Consider the following 20,557-nt stretch of genomic DNA (forward strand, 5'->3'; position numbering starts at 1 on the left):
TTTCTCAGCAAGGAACTGCATCTCCTGACTCATGTAGCATATTGACTATGTGTTGTTTACTTGCAGGTTTGATCGGTCGCCACTTATTCTGTTTTCAATGGATGGCTTTAGGGCAGAATACTTGGAAACATGGAGTTCTTTACTGCCAAATATTGAAAAGCTCAGTAAGTAACCTTATTCCTATTGGAATGAATAATCATTTTCTATAACCAGTAATCTGGAACGTTGGGATTACTTACAAATAGCTGTTAGAAGTGGGTATTCTTGAAAAAGTGGAGGGGGAGAAGAATATCCTCCCCAGGTGACCTGCAGGCCTTGCTCAAAGTGCTGTCCAGCTGCTGTTGATGGGCAACTTCAAGGCCCAGCTGTTTCTTCCGATGGTTCTTTATCTTTAAACTGGACAGGGACTGGAAGCCCTTCAAATAGAGGATGCCTTCTGGCAGCCCTTCAAATAGATGACTGTCCTCTGTAAAAGAGGACACATGGCCACCCTGCCACAGCCATGTCTCGCCTCAAACCCAGCTTGAGCAGAGGGTATATGATGGGGTTAGGAATGGCTGCCAATTCTCCCCTCCCCTTTTCTCTCTCAGTTTTTGTGCCTGGTGTGTCTGCAGTGTAGCTAATAGGGAGAATGACCTGTGGTGTGGAAAATATTTTCAAGTAACCTTTGAAAAGTTTATTTGCATGTTTTGATTTTGAATATATAAGATTGTCCTAGTTGGAATTCTATAATCACTAAGCACATTCTGTTGCAGAAACCTGTGGGACACATTCAAAATACATGAGAGCTGTTTATCCAACCAAAACGTTCACAAACCACTATACTATAGTTACTGTAAGTAGCAGTTTTGCCATTTATCAACACCATAATCCTCAGTATGACTATTACCTTTGCTTTTGTTATTATTTGAAATGCTTTTAGTTATCGAAAACGTTTAGATCCCACCTTTGTACCATTAAACGAACTAACAAACGAACAATACTATAAGATCCCCGCAAATCTAATACCAATCTATGGAGAACCTAAAACAACAGCAACGTTTAACAAGTCAACCCACCAACGTCTTCATTCCCTCAATGGCCACCTAAAGAAAATAGATTTGGCTTGGTGCCAGCATAATAGAAGATAGCAGGCAACGTGAGACACACTGGGCTTTTGTTTTATTTCAAATATCTGTGAAATAGCAGTGAGAGCATTTTGTCTTTCCCATCGGTATTCTAGGAAGTTTGGCTGCTGGGCCGCGAGGTTGCAGAGAGCCTTGCCCAAGGCTTCCTTTTCATTCTTTTCAATAAAACAATTCAAACTCTTGGCCATATCATAAAATGATTAAGCAAAGTAAGTGCCACACCCTCCACTCCTGAAAATTTCACTGAAGTTCACCTGCCCCCAATCTTAGGGGGTGAGTTTAACTTTTGCAAAAAAACAAGAAAATCTTTGCCAAAAAATACTGTTGAGTACAGGACTAAGTGAGACATGTGCAGTATGTGTGCATATTATGGGATGTAATGCCAGTCCTCCCATGAAGCGGGGTAAGTCCCTGCCTCAGGCAGCAGAGTGGGAGGAGCAGTGAATTGTGCACTCCTGACCTGCCAGGAGGACGTGTCACTGCTGTGTTTCCTCCTTTTGCTACTGCTGCTGCCACCACTGCTGCCACTTCTCCTACCCAACCTGTGTCCTACTCACCCTGTGAGTTCTCCTACTCACCCTGTTATCCACTGTGTTCCATTTCTGCCACCTCCACCCACTCCACAGATCCTTTTGGAGCAAACTGGCAAGCGGCCGAGGTTTCTGAAGAGCTGTGTCAGCTGGAAAAGCAGCCGGCACAGCTTTTCAGAGAGGAGGCTACACCCAAATGCCTGGCTCTGAGGGGTCCTTCTTCAGAGTCAGGTGATGTGGAGGGAGGGGTGTCCCTGGAGATTGTGAGCAGTACAAGCAATCTCCAGGGATACCCCCTCCCACAATGCCTGGCTCTAAGGAAGGACCTCTTGAGCCAGGCATTTGGCATGGTTGCCTCTCTTTTCCGGATGATGTGGCTCTTCAGAGAGTATGGCTGCCTTGCAGAGAATGCATTGGAGCAGCAGCAATGTGGTAGGTAGGTAGATAGGTGGGGGTGGGGTAGGAGGGAGACAGACCAGGTAGACAGGGTGGGGAGTGAGACAGACTCAGGGGCAGGGGGAGGAAGCAATAGTGGCCAGTGGTGGCGCGTGTGTTTTCCTGTCTCACAGGCAGCTGAAGAATTTGCAGTGGTGCTGGTGATGCCTATCATAATCTCCTTTCAGGTCTGTAAAAAAAAAACACCACCTACTGTTATGTCTACAACCTTAGGCTGTAATTCTAAGAAAACGTTCTAGGGAATAAGTCCCATTGATCTCAGTTAGACAGACTTTTGAGTAAACAGCCTGAGCATCACACCATTAAACTCTCTCTGCAAAATGATAGTGAAGAGGAAATAAGGGGGATAAAGCCATGCATGTGTCAGCTAGCTGGAAATAAGGCTGAAACAACTGGCACCTGCAACAAAATGTTGCAGTGTGGAGTGCTCCTGTTCAGGATGCCTGCCAGCCATGCCCTTACTCCATTCCATTCACCTCTCCCTGTTTCCCACCATGTTCACTTAGTTAGGATATTTTTGCATTCCTCCCCGCTTCTTAGGTGTTTTCCTAAGAAAATATTTTCCTAAATATTTTTTGTATTGACCATTGGGTTCCCCCAGGCCTGCTGATACTTCTTCTGTGTGGATAGTACTGTTTTGGCTACATATGGATTGGCACTGAGAGAACTGAGTTTGCTATTAATATATACAGCAAAAGGGAACTAGAAGCGCAGGTGAGAGCAGAAATCTAAGATTAACCTCTTAGGTTTTCAGCACCATTTACATCTATAGTGATATAATCCAGCAGAACATTGAACATTACGTAGCAGGTCCTAGGGTACACATTTACTTTAAGATGAGGGTAATGGTTTCATCTCAATGCATATGCTTTTTCCTCAGGGTTTGTACGCAGAATCCCATGGCATCATTGACAACAATATGTATGATGTTAATTTAAACCAGAACTTCTCGCTTTCTGGGAGTTCCAAGTCGAACCCTGCCTGGTGGAGTGGACAGCCTGTACGTAGCCTCTAGATGTGCTCCTTGCTTTAGATACAAATGAAGCCTAAACATGAACAAATGTGTTTTCCCTTGTCCCATCTAGTCTGGCCCTCAGCAAAGCACGTTTAGGGTGCATTCCTATGCATGTTTAGACAGAAAAACATAGTTTAGGGCTTCTTCACATGGAGCTTTATCCTGCTATTGAGATTGGTTACTCATGGAAGTTTGCGGGTCCTTTAGATGACATCATCAACCTTCAGGATGTCTCCTGCACTAAATGACCTTTATTCCATTTTTTAAAATATCAGATATAATGAGCTATCAAATTACACTGGGTGAGTTCCGCTTGCATTCCCTCCTGAAAAGAGGGAAACCCGCAATAAGAGGAGCTAGACCACAGCACCTTCTAGTGGCTGTATAATGAAACATGCAGAAGACTCAGATAAGGGGGGAAAGGAGGGAGAAAGTGGGGGGAAGGAAGCACGTGTAAAGGGAGGCTGTCCTGATACTGCATTTAAAATGGAAGCAGAAAGCCCTGTTTTAAATGTGGGATTTTAGGGTGAGGTAGAGATGCTCTTAGGCATACTTGGCTGGGGAATGCTGGGAGCTGCAGGACTTTTTTTCTATCTAAACATGCACCCTTAACCACTGAGTACTGTAGGTAAGGGGGAAGCAAATTGGGAGTACTGGATAGTAGGATCCAGTCAGTGTTTATACAAAGACCTGGTTTGCATGTAACATGAACCTATCCGTTTAAAAAGCAACAGGTTGGGGACAAGTGGGTGCACTGCCAGCAGCATAAATGCCTCTTAGGCTTTTACTGCACAGCCCATGAGCAGCTCCTTCATAGGTTGTGGAGCATGACGTGCAAACCCGGACCGCTGGCTTGTTTAGGGGCTAAACAATCGGAGGCTATCCCATGGTTTGGTCTTGGGTTATGTTGTTGTTTACGTGGGAACAGGGCCGATGGCTTCTGAGATGTGAAGGATCTAAATTTCAGCAATAGTAGCCTTAAAGGCCTGCAGCCATTCTTACCTTCTTCTAATGCCCATGCCTAGCGTAGGGATGTAGGAATGCCTAGTTAGGGTATTGCCCAGCACACACTAGACTTCTGCAACTATCGTGTGCTAATATAATTGAGTGAGTCAACTCTCTGAAGTGTTACAGTCTTGCTTATTTATCTTCGACTTTCTATGCCACCTCCTCCACCAACCCACACACACACAAATGGGCCTTCAAGGAGGATAAGGCTCTCAATGGCTACTAGTCATGATGGCTATACATTACCTCTAGTTTCAGAAGTAGTATGCCTCTATGGGCCAGATTCTGGGGAACACAAGTGGGAGAGTGCTATTGCACTCATGTCCTACTTGTGGGCTTCCCACAGGCAGCTGGTCGGCCACTGTATGAACAGAATGCTGGACTGGATAGGCCTTTGGTTTGATTCAGCATGGCCCTTCTTCTGTTCTCAAGGTGCCACACAACATAACCACCTAAATAAAAAGACAATTCAAGCAATGGAGCAACAGCGTAAAACAACTAACAGCCTCACACAGTCACAGCAGGACTTAAAGCAGTTATGAAGCTAGCCCCCTCAAAGTCCGTATAGGTTAGAAAGGTCTTGGCTAATCTCCAAATATCTGAGAAGGAGCCAACTTGATGAGCCTTTAATGACAGGGAGTTCCATAGCACTCAAAAGGCCCTATTCCTTGTAGTTATTAGCCTGATTTAGCTCCATCAAGACCTCAGACTATGGGAAGGTTTATATGGGTTTGTCCTACCAAATGAATATCTTCAAATACTGAGTTTGTGAATGCTTCTTGCAGATTTGGCATACAGCAATGTATCACGGTTTGAAAGCTGGCACTTACTTTTGGCCTGGATCTGATGTAAACATTAGTGGAACATTCCCTAATATATACCAGTTGTACAACAAGTAAGTTGAAGATTAGGTTTTAAAAAATGAGCTGATGTATACAGTAGTCTGTACTTTTAATGAATAATATGCTTGTAGTGCAGTTGCTTGTATTATATTTCTGGAAAGTTGGCAATGAACCAGGGTTTTATTCACTTTACAATTACTGGGTCATTATTTACCAACCAGTTCACAAGACAGTTAGTGGGAACCATGTCTCTTGTCAGGCTGCTAAATAATTTATTTTACCTTTAATGTAGGAGTGTACAACCTTTCTGGCCCCAAGCCCACATGTAATTCTGGGGTGTGTACTGGGGGCCGCAGACATACACATATATTAAGGTTTAATGGATTCATGGATATACTAAAGTAGCACCTGCCCTTATTAGAGTGCTACGTACATGAATCGAGCAAACTTTCTCCTAAACCTTGGTCCTGATAAGCTGCTATTTCACATGCAGAAATTTCCCTCAGTCCTAGAATTTGGTTCAAATCGGTCAATTTGAAAATGCCATGTCATGCTTGGCACTAAAATACTGTTACGATGCATTTTTTCTTTTTTAAACCATGTTTTTTTATTGAAAAGGAAAACGTTTTCATACAATTTTTACCACACAAAAAAAGAATAACATACATAAACAACTCAAAAGTGGTATTAAAGATACAGGATCACTAAGTCATTAGGATGGGACTTGCAGCTCAATCTTATGCATGTTTACTCAGAAGTAAGTCCCATAACATTTAATGGGCCTCACAGGATGCATAAGATGTAACTGTAATTTACTTGCGCTGCAAGTAAATATGTACAGAATGACATACATCTCTCAGGAAAACATTGAACCAAACTACCATAAAAGAGTCCAAATCATCTTGCTTATTATAGGCATTAATTTGTTTTGTTAATTTGTCCATGAAAGCCAAGGACTATCTATATACCATTGTTTTATTGTAGGGAAATGTGCTAAAGATCATTTGTCTTCCTTGTAGATCAATTATATATGAAAGAAGAGTTACAGAACTGCTGCAATGGCTTGATCTTCCCAAATCTAAGAGGTAATAGCTAAAGAAGCTTAGGAAATGGGACTTGAAATGCTTTTTCTATTCCTGTGGAAGTGTACTCATTATATACTAAGCATACTCATTATATGCTTTCCTATATCTTCTACCCATTCTTCCTTCTCCTTTATCTCCAAACCCAAACTCTTGTCACCACCCTGCCTTCCTTCAGTAACATACTTGCTCCTTGTTACTAACTTCTCTTCGTTGTTTTCCTTTCTTCCTGTCCTTTCGTATTGAATTTCTGATCTCCCGTTCATCTTCCTTTGTTTTTTCATGGATGGGCAACTTGTGGCCCTCCAGATGTTTTGGCCTACAACTCCTGTCATCACTCACTATTGGCTACATTGACAAGGGCTGCTGGGAGTTTTAGGCCAAAACACCTGGAGGACCACAAGTTGCCCACCCCTGTGTGAGAATTGGCCTTGTGAGAAATACTGGGTAGCTGCTGGAAATGGTAGTCCCATGTCATGCTTCCCTTTGTAGCATGGAGCAATGTCATTACATTTTGCAATTTGTTCCTCTGGCTCCTCATCATTAGTCCACAGTGATAAGGAAATGCACATTGTCATGAGATCAGAACATGGATTAAGGGTGCAATCCTATCTAAAGCAGGGCAGGAGAAGCGTGGAGGGCTGCAAGGTCAGTTCCCAAAAAACAGCATATCCTATGGCTGTCTAGCCGCTGTCTAGCAGCCATAGATTGCTCCCTAAGCTGCATTTCCGCCTTCCCCAAACTGGCACCCTCCAGTTGTGTATGACTCCAACTCCCATGACCCCAAGCTAGCATGGGGATGATGGTAGTTGTAATACAACACATCTGAAAGGCACCAGCTTGAGGAAGACTGCATGACATGTTCTGGCAGGGAACCATGGCTGTCATTGTTGTCAGCATCTCCAGACTTGACCCCTCAAATTGCCTTTTTTGAGAAATTCTGCCTGGAGTCCTTTTCTGCCCCTTCATTTTTCCAGCTATTAACCCATCTTTTCCCTTCCTTTTCTAACCTCCTCAAGAGTATGCCCCTTAAACCGCAGTTGTTTTGGTGCTATGCTCCGTGCAGCATGTGGCATGACTAAGGGCTTCATCACATGGAGCTTTTATCCTGCGATTCAGATTGCTCCTTCGTGGAAGTCTGCGGGCTCTTTACATGATGCCGTGACCCAGCTGTGGCCCTCCTGCACTAAATGCCCTTTGTTCCATTTTTAAATAGATCGCAGATAATGAGCCATCAAACTACCTGGTTGTGTTCTGCTTCAGTTTCCTCTGTCAAAAGAGTTAAAGCGGGAAGAAGAGGCATGAGACCAATGAAAGATAATAGAAGACTCAGATACAGGGAGAAGGGGGGGGGGGAGGAAGTGCATGTAAAGGGAGCCAGTGGTGATCCTGCATTTAAAACGGAAGCAGAAAACCCCGTTTTAAATGCAGGATTTTAGGCTGGTGTACAAATGCCCTCTGTCTGGACCATACAAGCCTTTTGTATTCTTTTTGCTCAGGGAAGGGGAGAGGTGCTTGAGGGATTTTCTGCCTCAAGTGTCAAAATAACCGGGTTGGTCTTGGCTATGTGTGTGTCTTCACTTGGCACTCTGTCTCAGGCCACAACATGTCTTAGGCCAGTCCTGCTACCTAGGGATGGGCGGATTACTTACCCCGTTCCAGGTGGGGGCATCCGCTGGTGGGGGGGAGGCGATCTCTCCCTCCCCCCGGAATCCTCCCGGGCCGGCTCTGCTCTGCAGCGAGTCCACAGAGCCACTGGCCGGGCCCGCCCGCAGCTGGACTTCTGTCCATTGTCGGGATGGACCCTACCTGGCGTCGGCCAGTCCAGTCTGTCTGCTGCCCCGGTCTGTGGCCGCGAATGGCTGCCCCGGTCTGCAGCTGCCATTTGCCTCCCTGCATTAGCCGTGATAGGCTACGTATATATTTACGTAGCCTATCACAGCAAAGAGCAGGGATGCAAATGGCGCCCACTATGCCATTTGCGTCCCTGCTCTTTGCTGTGATAGGCTACAAAAATATTATGTAGCCTATCACAGCTAACGCAGGGAGGCAAATGGCAGCTGCAGACAGGGGCAGCCATTTGCGGCCACAGACCGGGGCAGCAGACAGACTGGACTGGCCGACACCAGGTAGGGTCCATCCCGGGAAAATTTCACGGGGTGGCGGGGGCGACTGCTCTGTTCTGCCACAGACTCCGGGAGGCCGGATTCTAAAGATTCCTGCCTCACTGGAGTCCATGGTGGAATTCTCTAACATCCCTACTGCTACCCCATTCATGTAGAAAATGGAGGTGGGATCTGCTTGTTACATCAGGGGAGGGTAACTCTGGCAGTCTGGGGGCTGCTTTCCACCCCACAGGCCCCCACTACAGGACACACTCCTGGAGCCATTGGACTACAACAACGGCAAAAATGCTGGTGGTTTGCTACCAAATTTTGCTGGCAAACTGCGACAGAGGTCTAAAAAAGAAAAACTGAACTTGTTTTCAAGCTGAATGTGTCCTTTTAACATCCCAGTAGTGGTTTCCCACTAAAATTCAACAACTAACTACTGAATTTTTATCACTGTGAATTTTGGTGAGGGGGTGGTGACAAGGGCACCCAGGGGACAGGGGCTGCATCCGGCCCACAGACCACATGTTGCCCATCCCTGCTTTACATGAAGAAGAGGGGAGTGAAACCTCCTCCCCCTTGCCCTGTACTTTACCTTGCCATGCTAAGCCCTTTTCTCCCAGCTTGGCGCACTTCCAGACTGGGAGAAAACTGCTTAAAGCAGCAGAGCGCCGCAAAGTAAGGTGGTGGGAGACAACAAGCCCATACATAGCATTCCTATCTTGTCTACTTTGGCCCTTAATTTGATTGTGATCTAGTAGCTCTAGCAGAAGATCATGACCACAAATATCTCTAGAACCTTCAAATGCAATTGGTTGCAATGAGCCGTTGCACGGTTGTAGCATGTACCTTCTCAAACAGTTTCAGCATTGCTTGCTGAAGAGGTGGGGACAATGGCAGGGTTGTAACTTTGGCTTGTATCCAATGTTAGTTCTACTTAAAGTAGACCCATTGAAAAGAATGGGACACAATCCTTAAGAAGCAGCTTTTTGTTGCCCGTTAGGCTTGGGGACATCAATGGCATCAGAATCAATTGCCAAGAGGTCTGATGGATTCTAGGTTATGGCGTTAGATGCCTTTATTCAGTCTGCACAGGTTGTGTGACCCACCAAGGCAAGCACAGGGCACCACCAGTGACAAATTGTGGTCTACAAGGAGCTAGATGACTGTCTCTGTTTTTGCAGGTCCAGCAGGCAACCCAAACAGAAGGATTTTTTTGTTTTTTACTGAGTGCGCAATGGGCCACCATCCATGGGTGGTGGGCTGTGTTTGATTTGGAGGGGCACAGTTTGTGCAGGCTTGCAATCAAGATCAGTGGTATTAACAATTAAATAAATTGCTGGTCATGATCCATAAAGCCCTATACGGTTTGGGTCCAGATTATCTGAACGATCGTGTTCTCCCCTATGAGCCTACTCGTGCCCTGAGATCTTCAGGGGAGGCGCTTCTTGTGGTCCTGCCACCATCACAGGCTCACCTGGTAGGAACGCAAGAGAGGGCCTTCTCAGTGGCTGCCCCAAGGCTCTGGAACTCCCTTCCCAGGGAGGCAACAGTGGCACCCCCCCTTGGTGTGTTTTCGCAGGCAGGCAAAAACTTTATTGTTCGGTCAGGCCTTTGAGGATAGATAGTCTGGGGATACATAGTCTGGACCTGTGAGAATATGATGGATTGATACTATTGATTATATTATTGTTGGCTTTTTTAACTTTTAAAATTTAATACAATTTTAATATTATTGATGTTTTAATTATATTTTAACTGTTGTATATTTCTATTTATATGTTTTAACTGTACAAGTCTTTAATGTTATAAAGCCACCTTGAGTCCCAGTATTGGGAAAAAGGCAGGAAATTGTTGTTGTTGTTGTTGTTATTATTATTATTATTATTGGCTGCAATCCTATACCCAATTCCCTGGGAGAATTAAGTCCCATTGAACTCATTGAGATTTACCTTTGAGTAGATACTGCCCTGAGAATAGGATTGTGCTGTTAGGAGGTATTTACACAGGTGGAGAAATGAGATGTCAAATTTACATGTAGTTATATGAAGAGGATTGTTTTAATTCTTGTATGTGTGATTATGGGTAAATAACCTGTACGTTACATGGGAATTAGGGAGAGCTAAAATATAAGAAGGGTCTCCAGTAAACAAGCTGAATCTACCCATAGCTGTTATAGCGTTATAATGCCGTTATCATAACTATTGGTACACATGACACCAATGGGCACCAATAGTCATGATAACGACTATTATCATTAGTAGTAGGTATAACTACTATGTGTAGATTCAGCAGGTAAACATGTATCCCTGAGTACAGATTTTTAGGCATGGCCACTTTCAGACATCCAGCTTGTGTAAAATGCTGCTGTAAAATGGAACCTAAATATTTCATCTCATTTGATAATGCACATTTTTGCAGCTTCCCTTGAGTGACATTTGGCCAAGATCCCCTTTTAACAGTCACAATGCTCTTTTCTTTTAAACTCTAGGCCAGATTTCTATACGCTGTATATTGAGGAACCTGACACATCTGGACACAAATTTGGACCAGTTAGTGGTGGAGTAAGTTTTTTTTTTTTTAGTGTCTTCGCTATGTTCCAGTAGATACCCATATTCAAAAGGTGGTAATCACTGATCACAAAGCTGCCTTTCACACCACACTCCCAATCACAGTGCTGTGCTGTCTGGTAAAAGGGAAGGGGAGATTAATCTAATTTTTCCAGTAATAAAACACTGACAGAATGCTAGGAGGAAGTTATATACGTATAACAGAAGTTCTACCTTGTAGAAAGATGCCTGGATTCCTTATAACAAGGACGGGGAACCTCCGGTCTGTGGGCCTAAAATGACTCACAGGAGGTCCCCATGCAGGCCACCAGCTTCTCTGCCTTATCTCCAGTCACCGATTGGAGCCTCCACAGCCATCAATGGAGGCTTTTTCAAAGTCATAATGCAGCTTGGATGAGGGAACAGGGAAACTGACTGGAGATAAGACAGTTTCCCTGTTCCCTCACCCATGCTGCATGAAGACTTTGAAAAAGCCTCTATTGATGGTCGTGGAGGCTTTTTTCAAGCCTAATTGCAGCAAGGAGGGGACATATTGAGGGAGAAATGGCGCTGGGGAGGGGAGGGCTAACCCTTCCCTCCCCATCACTATGGACCCCTTTGAAAAATTAACACACCGAAGCTGCAGTCAGGCTTTAAGTTTAAGGGATCAAGAGCAGTCCATAAAATTGCACCCTCCCCCAGCCTTTCCTGTCTCTTGGATGAATTCCTTCCAGCCCTTACCCATGTGGGGACATAATAATGGTTAAGGACATTGGGCTGGGTGAGTAAGGGGATTTGCACATGATATAGGAATGGCGAGGGGAGGGAGCATTTCGTGAATGGCCAATGTTAATAGCATCATTGTCACTGTCTATACTTTCTGTATGTCATTTCCATCTGATTTCACTGTTTACAATCCACCCCACCGATGTGTGTGTATATACTTTAACTTAGGGTAGCACTTCATGAATCTATTGATATTAGTCCATGAAAGCTTATGCCATAATAATGTTGCTCTTTAATGTTCCACAAGACTCTTTGAGGGTTTTTCAAAATATTGCTGACAGCAGCTGTTGAGTACCTGAAAATTACAATATATTTCCTTGTGCGTTATAAAAGTACTTTATAATTTTAAATGTACTTTTTACTTTGATTAATTTATCTTTGTAAACTGCCCAGAAAGCTCCAGCTATTGGGCGGTATAGAAATGTTAATAATAATAATAATAATAGTAATGATGCAAGACATGAGAATTTCTACTAATAGTATTGATTGATTTCTCTGCCACAAGGGTGTAGAACTGAATTAGGTTGGGGGGGCCTGGTGACCCTACCCAACCAGCCCTCCACAGGCCAGAAGGCATTATGTGGGTGGGGCCATGGCCCCTGCCATCACTGGGTGGAGCCATGCATATGAGTGTTACATGGGCGGGGCCATGTCCACTGATATAATTGGTCCCTGCCAAAGTGCTGGCTAGAGCTTCTCCAGCTCCCGCTTCTGCTGGGGACAAGCTCACACCTTCCCCCATTGGGAAGGCATGGAGTGAGTGAAGCCGTTTGTGTTCTGCTCTCCCTCAGAATTGGAAGGCTGTGTGGCATCTAAGCTGGACTCCTCAGGGCATCTAAGGTGGACTCCTCAGTGTTATTTCCCACTGGAGATAACAGCAGGGATTTCCAGCTACTCCTCCAGTGGGGAATCAACACGGAAGAGATGGGGAGAGGGAGGGGCTTCTGCCAAGGCCCTGCATGCTAGATGGGCCAGACTGGAAGGCGAAATTTGCCTGCACGCTAGAGGTTCTCCATGCCTGCTCTACCCAATGGGACTCCAGTTCCAAAATCCCAGAATGCAATAGGAAGCAATATCAAAACCTGCCATTTAAAAGTTGCTTATAGTCTATTTTATTCCATTGTCTATTGCAATTGACGTGGTTGTGGTCTTGTATGCAGCATGAATGAAAACATGCCAATGACACCTTTTCTCCTTCTGTGTAGATAATTAAGGCCTTACAGTTGGCAGATCGGACCCTGGGAATGTTAATGGAAGGCCTTAAACAAAGAAACCTGCACAACTGTGTCAATCTGATAGTTCTGGCTGATCACGGTATAATTGTTTTGCTCTTTTGTATCTCAGTGAAGAGCTTTGTTGATCTTGCCATTTCAACATTTGGTAGACTATGTAATATTCTTCTCTCTCTTCTTTAGGCATGGATAAGACGTTCTGCAACCAGCTGGAATATATGACGGATTATTTTGATAAAATCAATTTTTTTATGTATGAAGGCCCGGCACCTCGGATCCGATCAAGAAATATTCCAGCAGACTTTTATACGTGTAAGCTTTGGACCACAGATGCATAAATCATAGTTGGCGGGGGTGTTGTAGGCTATGTAGTCCAACTGTCTGATCAATGCGGGAAATGCAGAGCTAGAGCATCCCCAATGGACCGCTCTCCAGCCTCTGCTTGAAGACTCCAGTGTGGAACAGCCCACCACTCCCCATGGCAATTGGTTCCATTGTGGAACTGCTCTGACTGTTAGGTTCCTCCTAATGATAAACCAAAACCTATCCTCCCCTTACTTAGGGCCATTAGACCTAGTCTTGGCTTCTGGGGAAGCAGAGAACAAGTCTTTGCCTTCTCCTATATGACAGCCCTTCAGACTGGACTTGTTCCGACAGCCCCTCCCAGACCCTGTCTCCTTTCTGAGGAATGGAGAGCCTTACAGGGGCAGCCCCCTAATCTGTCACCTGGAACTCTGTCAGCTCTTCACTTTCTATCACTGGGTATGCTACTTGCGATGACAAGTGGGCTCAGTGGAATGTGAGGGCCTTGCGGGGCAAGGATACTAGCCTCTCAGTTATCTCTGGCTTGCGGACTCTAGTCTCTGGGTTTCCTGACCCTTGAGTACAGCAGTGATCTAGACATGGACTTGGAGGCTGAGAAACCAGTGGGGCCAACAGAAGAGGCACCAGGCCCAAGCATCAAGGTAGAATCAAAGAACCTTGAGATGCTGGAGACCTCCAAGAAGACTGAGATGCTCTAAGCTGGAGACCCTTAAATGTGGAGCAACAACTGCAGTGTCTGAGTCTAGCTCCAGCACTGGGCCAATTCACTCATCTCCAAGAGCTCCACGATCCATGGGGACAGTGCACCAACACCAGCAACACGCTCGGCATGAGATCTTGAAGAAATAGAGGAGTTGTAGGCGCCAGGCTGGAGGCCTGTGCCTTTAAGGCTTCCACTTTGTGGGAAGGGGAGGAGTCTGAGAAGGGATTTCTGGGCTGTAACTTAAAAGGCTTCAAATCTTGTTTAGGTCTCAGATCTTGTTGAAGCAAGTTGCTCACTAGGAGCACAAATGCCATGCCAAATTCTCCTGCAGCCTATTTGGGCTAATTGTGATATTTTTATACTGCAAGCGATAGCACTACTATCATGAATAATAGAAAACCATATGAATTAGCTAAGTGACACCTCTATTTTAGATGTTATTGCATGAAGGAGAGGTGCATCGTTCTGAGATATAGACTCTATGGCATTTTACTGCTTTAGTTAAATGTTAAAAGGTAGGATATGACCATAATAACATGGTGCAGCCCAGTAAGAGCCAAAGTAGATGTGATGTCAGAAATACTTGAATATGGCTTTCTTCACGCAGAGCTTTTATCCTGCTATTGCGATTGCTCCTTCATGGAAGTTTGCGGGCTCTTTACACAGTGATCATTCCAGGCATCTCCTGCACTAAATGCCCTTTCCGTTTTTAAATAGATTGCAGATAATGAGCTATCAAATTACCCCATTGTGATCCACTTCAGTTTCCTCCGTGAAAAGAGTTAAAGTGGCAAGAAGAGGAGCGAGATCAATGAAAGACAATGGAAGACTCAGATACAGGGAGATGGAGGGGGGAAAGGAAGCATGTGAAAAAGGGAGTCGTGATCCTGTATTTAAAACGGAAGCAGAAGGCCTCATTTTAAATGCAGGATTTTAGGCTGGTGTAGTGATGCCCTATATCTCCATCTTTTTTCCTTTCCCCCTTTTGCTAAAAGCGGCATGTGATGGTGTATCTCGATCAGGGTCATGGCAAAGAAGGAGAGTATATAACCCTTTCTCCGTGCACTGATTCCCCGATGCAAGTCCCCTGCCCCCAAGCCATTATGAGCTGTGGAGAAGAAACTACACAGACAGTCATATTATGCCTGTGTGTTGACCTGCCTCCCCAAGCTAAGTGCAGCTTGGAGGGGGGGTCAATTGGATCACAGCTGCAGCACAAGTGGAAAGGGTTAATCCTCTCCCACTGTGCCACAGCTTTGATCCATAGTGAGCCCCTACAGCAGCTTTTAGCAAATAAAAACATGCATTTTTTTGAAAAAAAGAGACAGAGATACATTAATGCATCCCCAATGTCACATCTAGCATAGCTGTAAGTATAGGTGAATCTTGCGTGCTTGAAGTTGATAGAGATTTATAGTAATAATGGGTACCTGAACAGGGGTGGTGTGGTGATCATATGGTATCTTGAACATAACTTATTTTTATTTTCTTCCAAACAGTTGATTCAGAAGGAATTGTCAAAAATCTCACAGTGAGTAAACATGGTTATCCCTTTCCCTTGTATCTATACTAAGAGTATATTAGCAGCAAGCATATCATTGAGGTATTGTTCTGGATCTCGTACATATGATTGGGGGCTATCCCCCCCTTTAGTATCCATGTTTTGCTGAACTATATGCATTGAGAACTAATCTATTTTGCTGTAACAGAAAAGTAGGAATCCTACCTTATATTATTATTGTGAAAGGGCTGTATACCTTCACATCTAGGGATGGATGGATACCCTTGGCTACATGGCTGGAAGTGATTTTAAGAGATCCTATCATAAATTCGCCTGAATCAAGGATCCTGCTTTAAGAAAGAGCCACTATAGCATCTGTAGTGCGGCCTCCCCCAACCTGGTACTCCACAGATATTGTGGACTTCAACTCCCATCAACCCCAGCCAGAATGGCCAATGATCAGGAATCCAGGGAGTTGTATTCCAAAATGTCTGGAGAGCACCAGGTTGGGGAAAGCTAGTGTAGTAGATACAGTGTTGAAATCTGACCACTGAAAATCGGGTTCAAATCTCTGCTTAGCCTTGAAGCTTACTTCGTCATGATCTCAAAGCCTATCCTGTCTCAAAGGGTTGTCATAAGGATACAGTATGAAGACCCACCATAAGCTCTTGGAGAATGGACTGGATACAAATGTGATAGATGGATAGATCCAGCCAATGCTTGCATAAGCTGCTCTTAAAGCGTATCTGTCATTTACTGTATTGTTTAAAGGTTTCCACTGTATTTATAAGATTCTCTTAACCTTTGATAAGATTCTCTGTTTAGGGTAGGGGTGGGCAACTTGTGGCCCTCCAGCTGTTTTGACCTATGACTTCCATCAGCCTTAGCCAGCATAGCCAATGATGAGGGATCATGGGAGTTGTAGGCCAAAACAGTTTATATCATCCTAACCTTATTATATGGGACATATAATACATATAATGACCTTCCACTATGAAAATCAGCACACTGCCATATAAGAACACCAAAGGCCAGTTCTTGGAAGGGTTAGAAAATTCCAGGGCAATAAAAAGTAACTTGGGAAAAGAAATCTTTTTCTCCACCAATGCTTCATTGTGCGAGGAAAGAGTTTATGGGCTAGCACATCAATATGTGTCACAATTTGGGACGAAAGTGAGAGCCACAGACTCATTCCAGTTGGTAGACTGTAGCTGATCTGATGGCTGAACAAAATCCTGTATGGGTCCCTCTCTCAGAAATGTATTTATGGATGAGTTATGACCTACTGTTAAGAGCTTTTCTACACAAGGCATTTATAGTGTGCTTGTCATTCCTTACTCACACTTGTTTACAGGTTCTTTAGACAATGCCGTGTCAATGCCAGTTTCACTTCTGTTTTTTAAGAGCACTTTTCCAGAGGTTTTTAGAGCAGGGAAAATTGAGTATTATTTCTGAAAGTGGAAGAAAATGTATTTTCCTATTTGTGTAATTGTGTTATAGCTGCCATAGCACAGCACCACCTGGAGGTTATGTAGCAGAAAAGCAAGAAAGGAAAAGCTCTTTGTGTAGAGCTTGAATCTCAATTCTGCTACAAAACTGAAAATAGATACAGCTGATTAACAGTGTCATGTAGAAAAACTCTTAATCTGTGAGAGTACAGATATCTTACAGAGACTCTCATAAGATGTATTTTTTGTATTTTATTGCTGTGAGCTGCCTTGGAAGGGCTTCTGCCCTGAAAGGTGGCCAGATTTTTTTAAAAAATAAAATAGAGTAAATGAGATATCTATGTCCATCATTGTATTTATACTCCATGATGTATAAATCTCACAAGTTCACTTTGCCATTTTCAGTGCCGAAAGCCGAATCAACACTTCAAAGCCTACTTGACTCCAAACCTACCAAAGCGTTTGCATTATGTTAACAACATTCGTATTGACAAAGTTAATCTCATGATGGATCGGCAGTGGTTGGCTGTGAGGTATGGTACTGATGTTGAACATATACCCAGGGCTGGCCCTCCCATGAGGTATGGTGAGTGGCCCAGATTTTGGGGTTCTATCAAAGTGTCAATTGCTGAATTCATTTCTGTGTTAATTTATTAATTCACTTTATATCCCACTATATCTCAAATGTTCTGAGCAGTTTAGACAAACATTTAATGTTTTATATCAAAATGGAAGGAAATACCCCGAAGAGGTAGGTTTTGTCCTTTGCATGTCCTTATAGGAAGGGAGGGGACACAACCTTCCTAGCAGTTCTTCTTCCTGTGGCTGGTGACTGGGGCCAGAGTGTCCTTCCCCTGTGCTTTTGCAACCACAGGGGAACTGAATGACTGAGGATGAGAGGGGTGATAATAATTAAATATTTATTATTTATAAAGCTCCTAAAATAGCCCCTAAAATAAGCTTATAAAGAGTTCTATTTGGGTGGGAACCTGACCAATGATTAGGGCCAGTTTGATCTTCCCATGGGCTAGGGTGGTGGTACCATTTGAATTTTCTACATTGGGCTATCTCTGATTACAGCTTTAAAAAGTCTCCTTTCCTTTATATGGTTGTATCCAGAGTTAGTCATGCTTAAATTAGACCCACTGAAAGCATGTCTAAGTCTGGATATCACCCAGAGTTTCCACGTTTCTGTTTTGTTTTTAGTAGCTCTGTATCCATCGATTTGTGCTGGTAGTGTTAATTTCAGACACACATTTCTTCAGATAATTACAACAATGCTTAGCAGGACATGGATTGTGTGTGTGTGTGTGTGTGTGTGAGAGAGAGAGAGAGAGAGAGTGGGTGGGGAGAGTGTGTGTGTTTATTTGAGTGTGTGTGTTTGTGTGTGTGTGTGTTTGCAAGCTAGGTTTTTTTTCACTGTGATCTTTATGTGAAAAGCATGTTTTGTTTTGTTTTATGGACTCTCGGAAGTGAATGTAATCCTTGCTTAATTCATTGCTAATATTAGGATTTGGGATTTTTTTTTTAAAAGCCCCATTGACATCAAATGGGACTTCACACCCTTACTTCAGTGGGACTGAATTAAATCAAAATCTGAAGGGCCATCTACTCCCACTTGAACCTCCCTAGTACTTAAGGACATCTTCTGAGGACTGTTGCTGGGAGACTAGGCAGATGGCTACTGGAGAAAGGGTCCATTGTGATGACTCACTTATGGAATGCTCCCATCAGGAACCATTGCCTGGTGCCCCTTCTTCTGTTTTGGCACCAGGCAAAGACCTTTTCCTTCAGCCAGGCTTTCTAAAACATCGTGTGAACTGGTTTTCATTCTACTGCTGCTGTGTTCTTTTTTATGGCTCTGTTCATTGTTTTAGAATGTTGTTTTATTATTTTAACTTGATTGTTTTGAACTTCCTTGGGAGTGGCAACACTGATGGATGGGATATACAATACATTTTCTAAATAAATGAAAAACTACATTTCCATTGACTAGTCTACATGGAAATGCACACGATTTCATAATCGTGAGGGTTTTGAAAATTCCACTAAATTCCACTGAAGTAGTTCATGACTAGTCCAAGAAATTATGCACAGCTATCTCATGGGCCTTTCTAATTTCCCCAAAACAGTGAAGTTAGTTTTCCTTTATTACTTGGTGTTTCCAAAGAATAGATGAGGTTATTGGATGATGCAATTAATTGCCTTGATTTATGTATCAGTTCCAGAGGCACTTTCATATTCCTTTCTCTTGACAGCTTTGAAATCAAATGTGTGGATGGAGGGGGAGGAAATATGATCCCATTTAAGCCTGGGTTGAAATTTAAGTTCAGTATAAAGGAAGGCTTTTTAGGTGAATTCCAAGTGAACACTCTTTCTAAGCAACTGTACCACCTCCTGTCACTCCAGTATTACCATATCTGCTTCCGCAGCTCCGCTTAATGCTATGAAATAGCGCTAGAGGTTGAAACAAATATTCTGTAGCACACTTGTAGTTCAGTGGAAAAAGCTACAAAGGAACTGAAGAGCAGGAAGGCAAATGACAGATGTTAAGACTTTATTAATGAACATACTTATAGGCTGCCTTTCGTCCATAAGGCTATCAAGGCAGTGTTCAAAACAATTAAACATTAAAACAATTAAACAGTATTACAACACAGCAAAGATTAAAAACAGAGCATGAAAAACCTTCAGAAGAATAAAACCAGCTGTCAGTCCTTAAAGACCAACAGATGCTGAACAGAATGGGAATGCCTTTACTGTCTGCTGGAAGCTAATGTAGGGGCTAAGGTAAGCTCCCATACTCAACCAGAGTTGTGTGAACCCATCCAATATGTACTTCTCAATACCAGCTGCCTGTGTGGAGGACAGATGGGCCATGCTTGTGAGTGCCCAGAGGCGTCTCGCTGGCTAGTCCTCGAATAAGAATGAGCCAGTGAGGTCATTTGCATGTCCCCATTTCATAATCCTTGGTGAATACTGTAGTGTCTCCATCTCCCTTTTCTGGATCCTGCTGCTGGTGATACAGTTAGGTAATTTTCAATCCTGGGCTTAATTATCTTAATGCTTCCCCGCTGCCCCCCCTCCGCCTTTAGCAAAGTGAAAAAGTGTAATAAAGAAATAGCTGGTAATGTATATTACTTCACTTATTTCAAGATGTGGTAAGCTAGCCCTGCTGCATTGGGGGACCCTCCTCCTCATTCTCCCCCAGAGTCCTGCTCTGATGGCCCCTGTGGTGTTCCTGCCTATTTACCAGTGAGAATACCTTTTCTATCAGGTCTTTCCCACAGCAGGCAACACCTTCCACCACACTCTCTGTAACACTGCCAGCAGGTCCTTTACCTCAGGTCCAACACCTTTACTTCATGAGATGTGACGACATGCTGGCTTTTTATTCTGACATATATTATTCTCTTATCACTTTTACCCTTTGATAGCCACGAGTCGTAAGTGTAGGATTTTGAAAAGTAAGAAATCTTTATTATTTACAGAATTAAGGTGTTAATAAATAACCACTTTACTCTCCTCCTGCACCTAAATAATTGAGTTAACAGTATTAAGTTACTTTAGAAACCTTCAATGTATCCTCTCTCTCTCTCTCTCTCTCTCACACACACACACACACACACACACTCAATCCTTACTCTAATCTTATAAACACAGATTCTAGGTACTATCTCTTCACAGGCCCTATCTCTTACCAGACCCTATCACTTCCCTGTCCATTCCCTATCTAAACTGCACAGGCATTGTTCCCTGTTTATATATCAGACACACCATTTCACCCACCTTCCCACTCACATATGCAAATACATCATATCTCCTGTCACTCATACCACTCAC

General features: G+C 43.6%; 1 protein-coding gene across 1 annotated transcript in view; it reads left to right on the forward strand.

Annotated features, from left to right (window-relative positions):
* Positions 1-20,557, forward strand: part of ENPP3 (ectonucleotide pyrophosphatase/phosphodiesterase 3) — a 79,942-nt gene that overhangs the window by 31,256 nt on the left and 28,129 nt on the right. Inside the window, exons 6-15 of the mRNA XM_084827535.1 lie at positions 67-164; positions 756-835; positions 2,994-3,113; positions 4,922-5,031; positions 5,998-6,063; positions 10,663-10,735; positions 12,712-12,820; positions 12,922-13,050; positions 15,265-15,296; positions 17,120-17,247. Coding sequence (XP_084683661.1) covers positions 67-164; positions 756-835; positions 2,994-3,113; positions 4,922-5,031; positions 5,998-6,063; positions 10,663-10,735; positions 12,712-12,820; positions 12,922-13,050; positions 15,265-15,296; positions 17,120-17,247 — 945 coding nt within the window. The remainder of the gene's footprint in view (positions 1-66; positions 165-755; positions 836-2,993; positions 3,114-4,921; positions 5,032-5,997; positions 6,064-10,662; positions 10,736-12,711; positions 12,821-12,921; positions 13,051-15,264; positions 15,297-17,119; positions 17,248-20,557) is intronic.

The sequence above is a fragment of the Heloderma suspectum genome, chromosome 1, assembly GCF_057233095.1.
Source record: "Heloderma suspectum isolate Gila_16-S chromosome 1, 16-S_ref, whole genome shotgun sequence".
NCBI lineage: Eukaryota > Metazoa > Chordata > Lepidosauria > Squamata > Helodermatidae > Heloderma > Heloderma suspectum.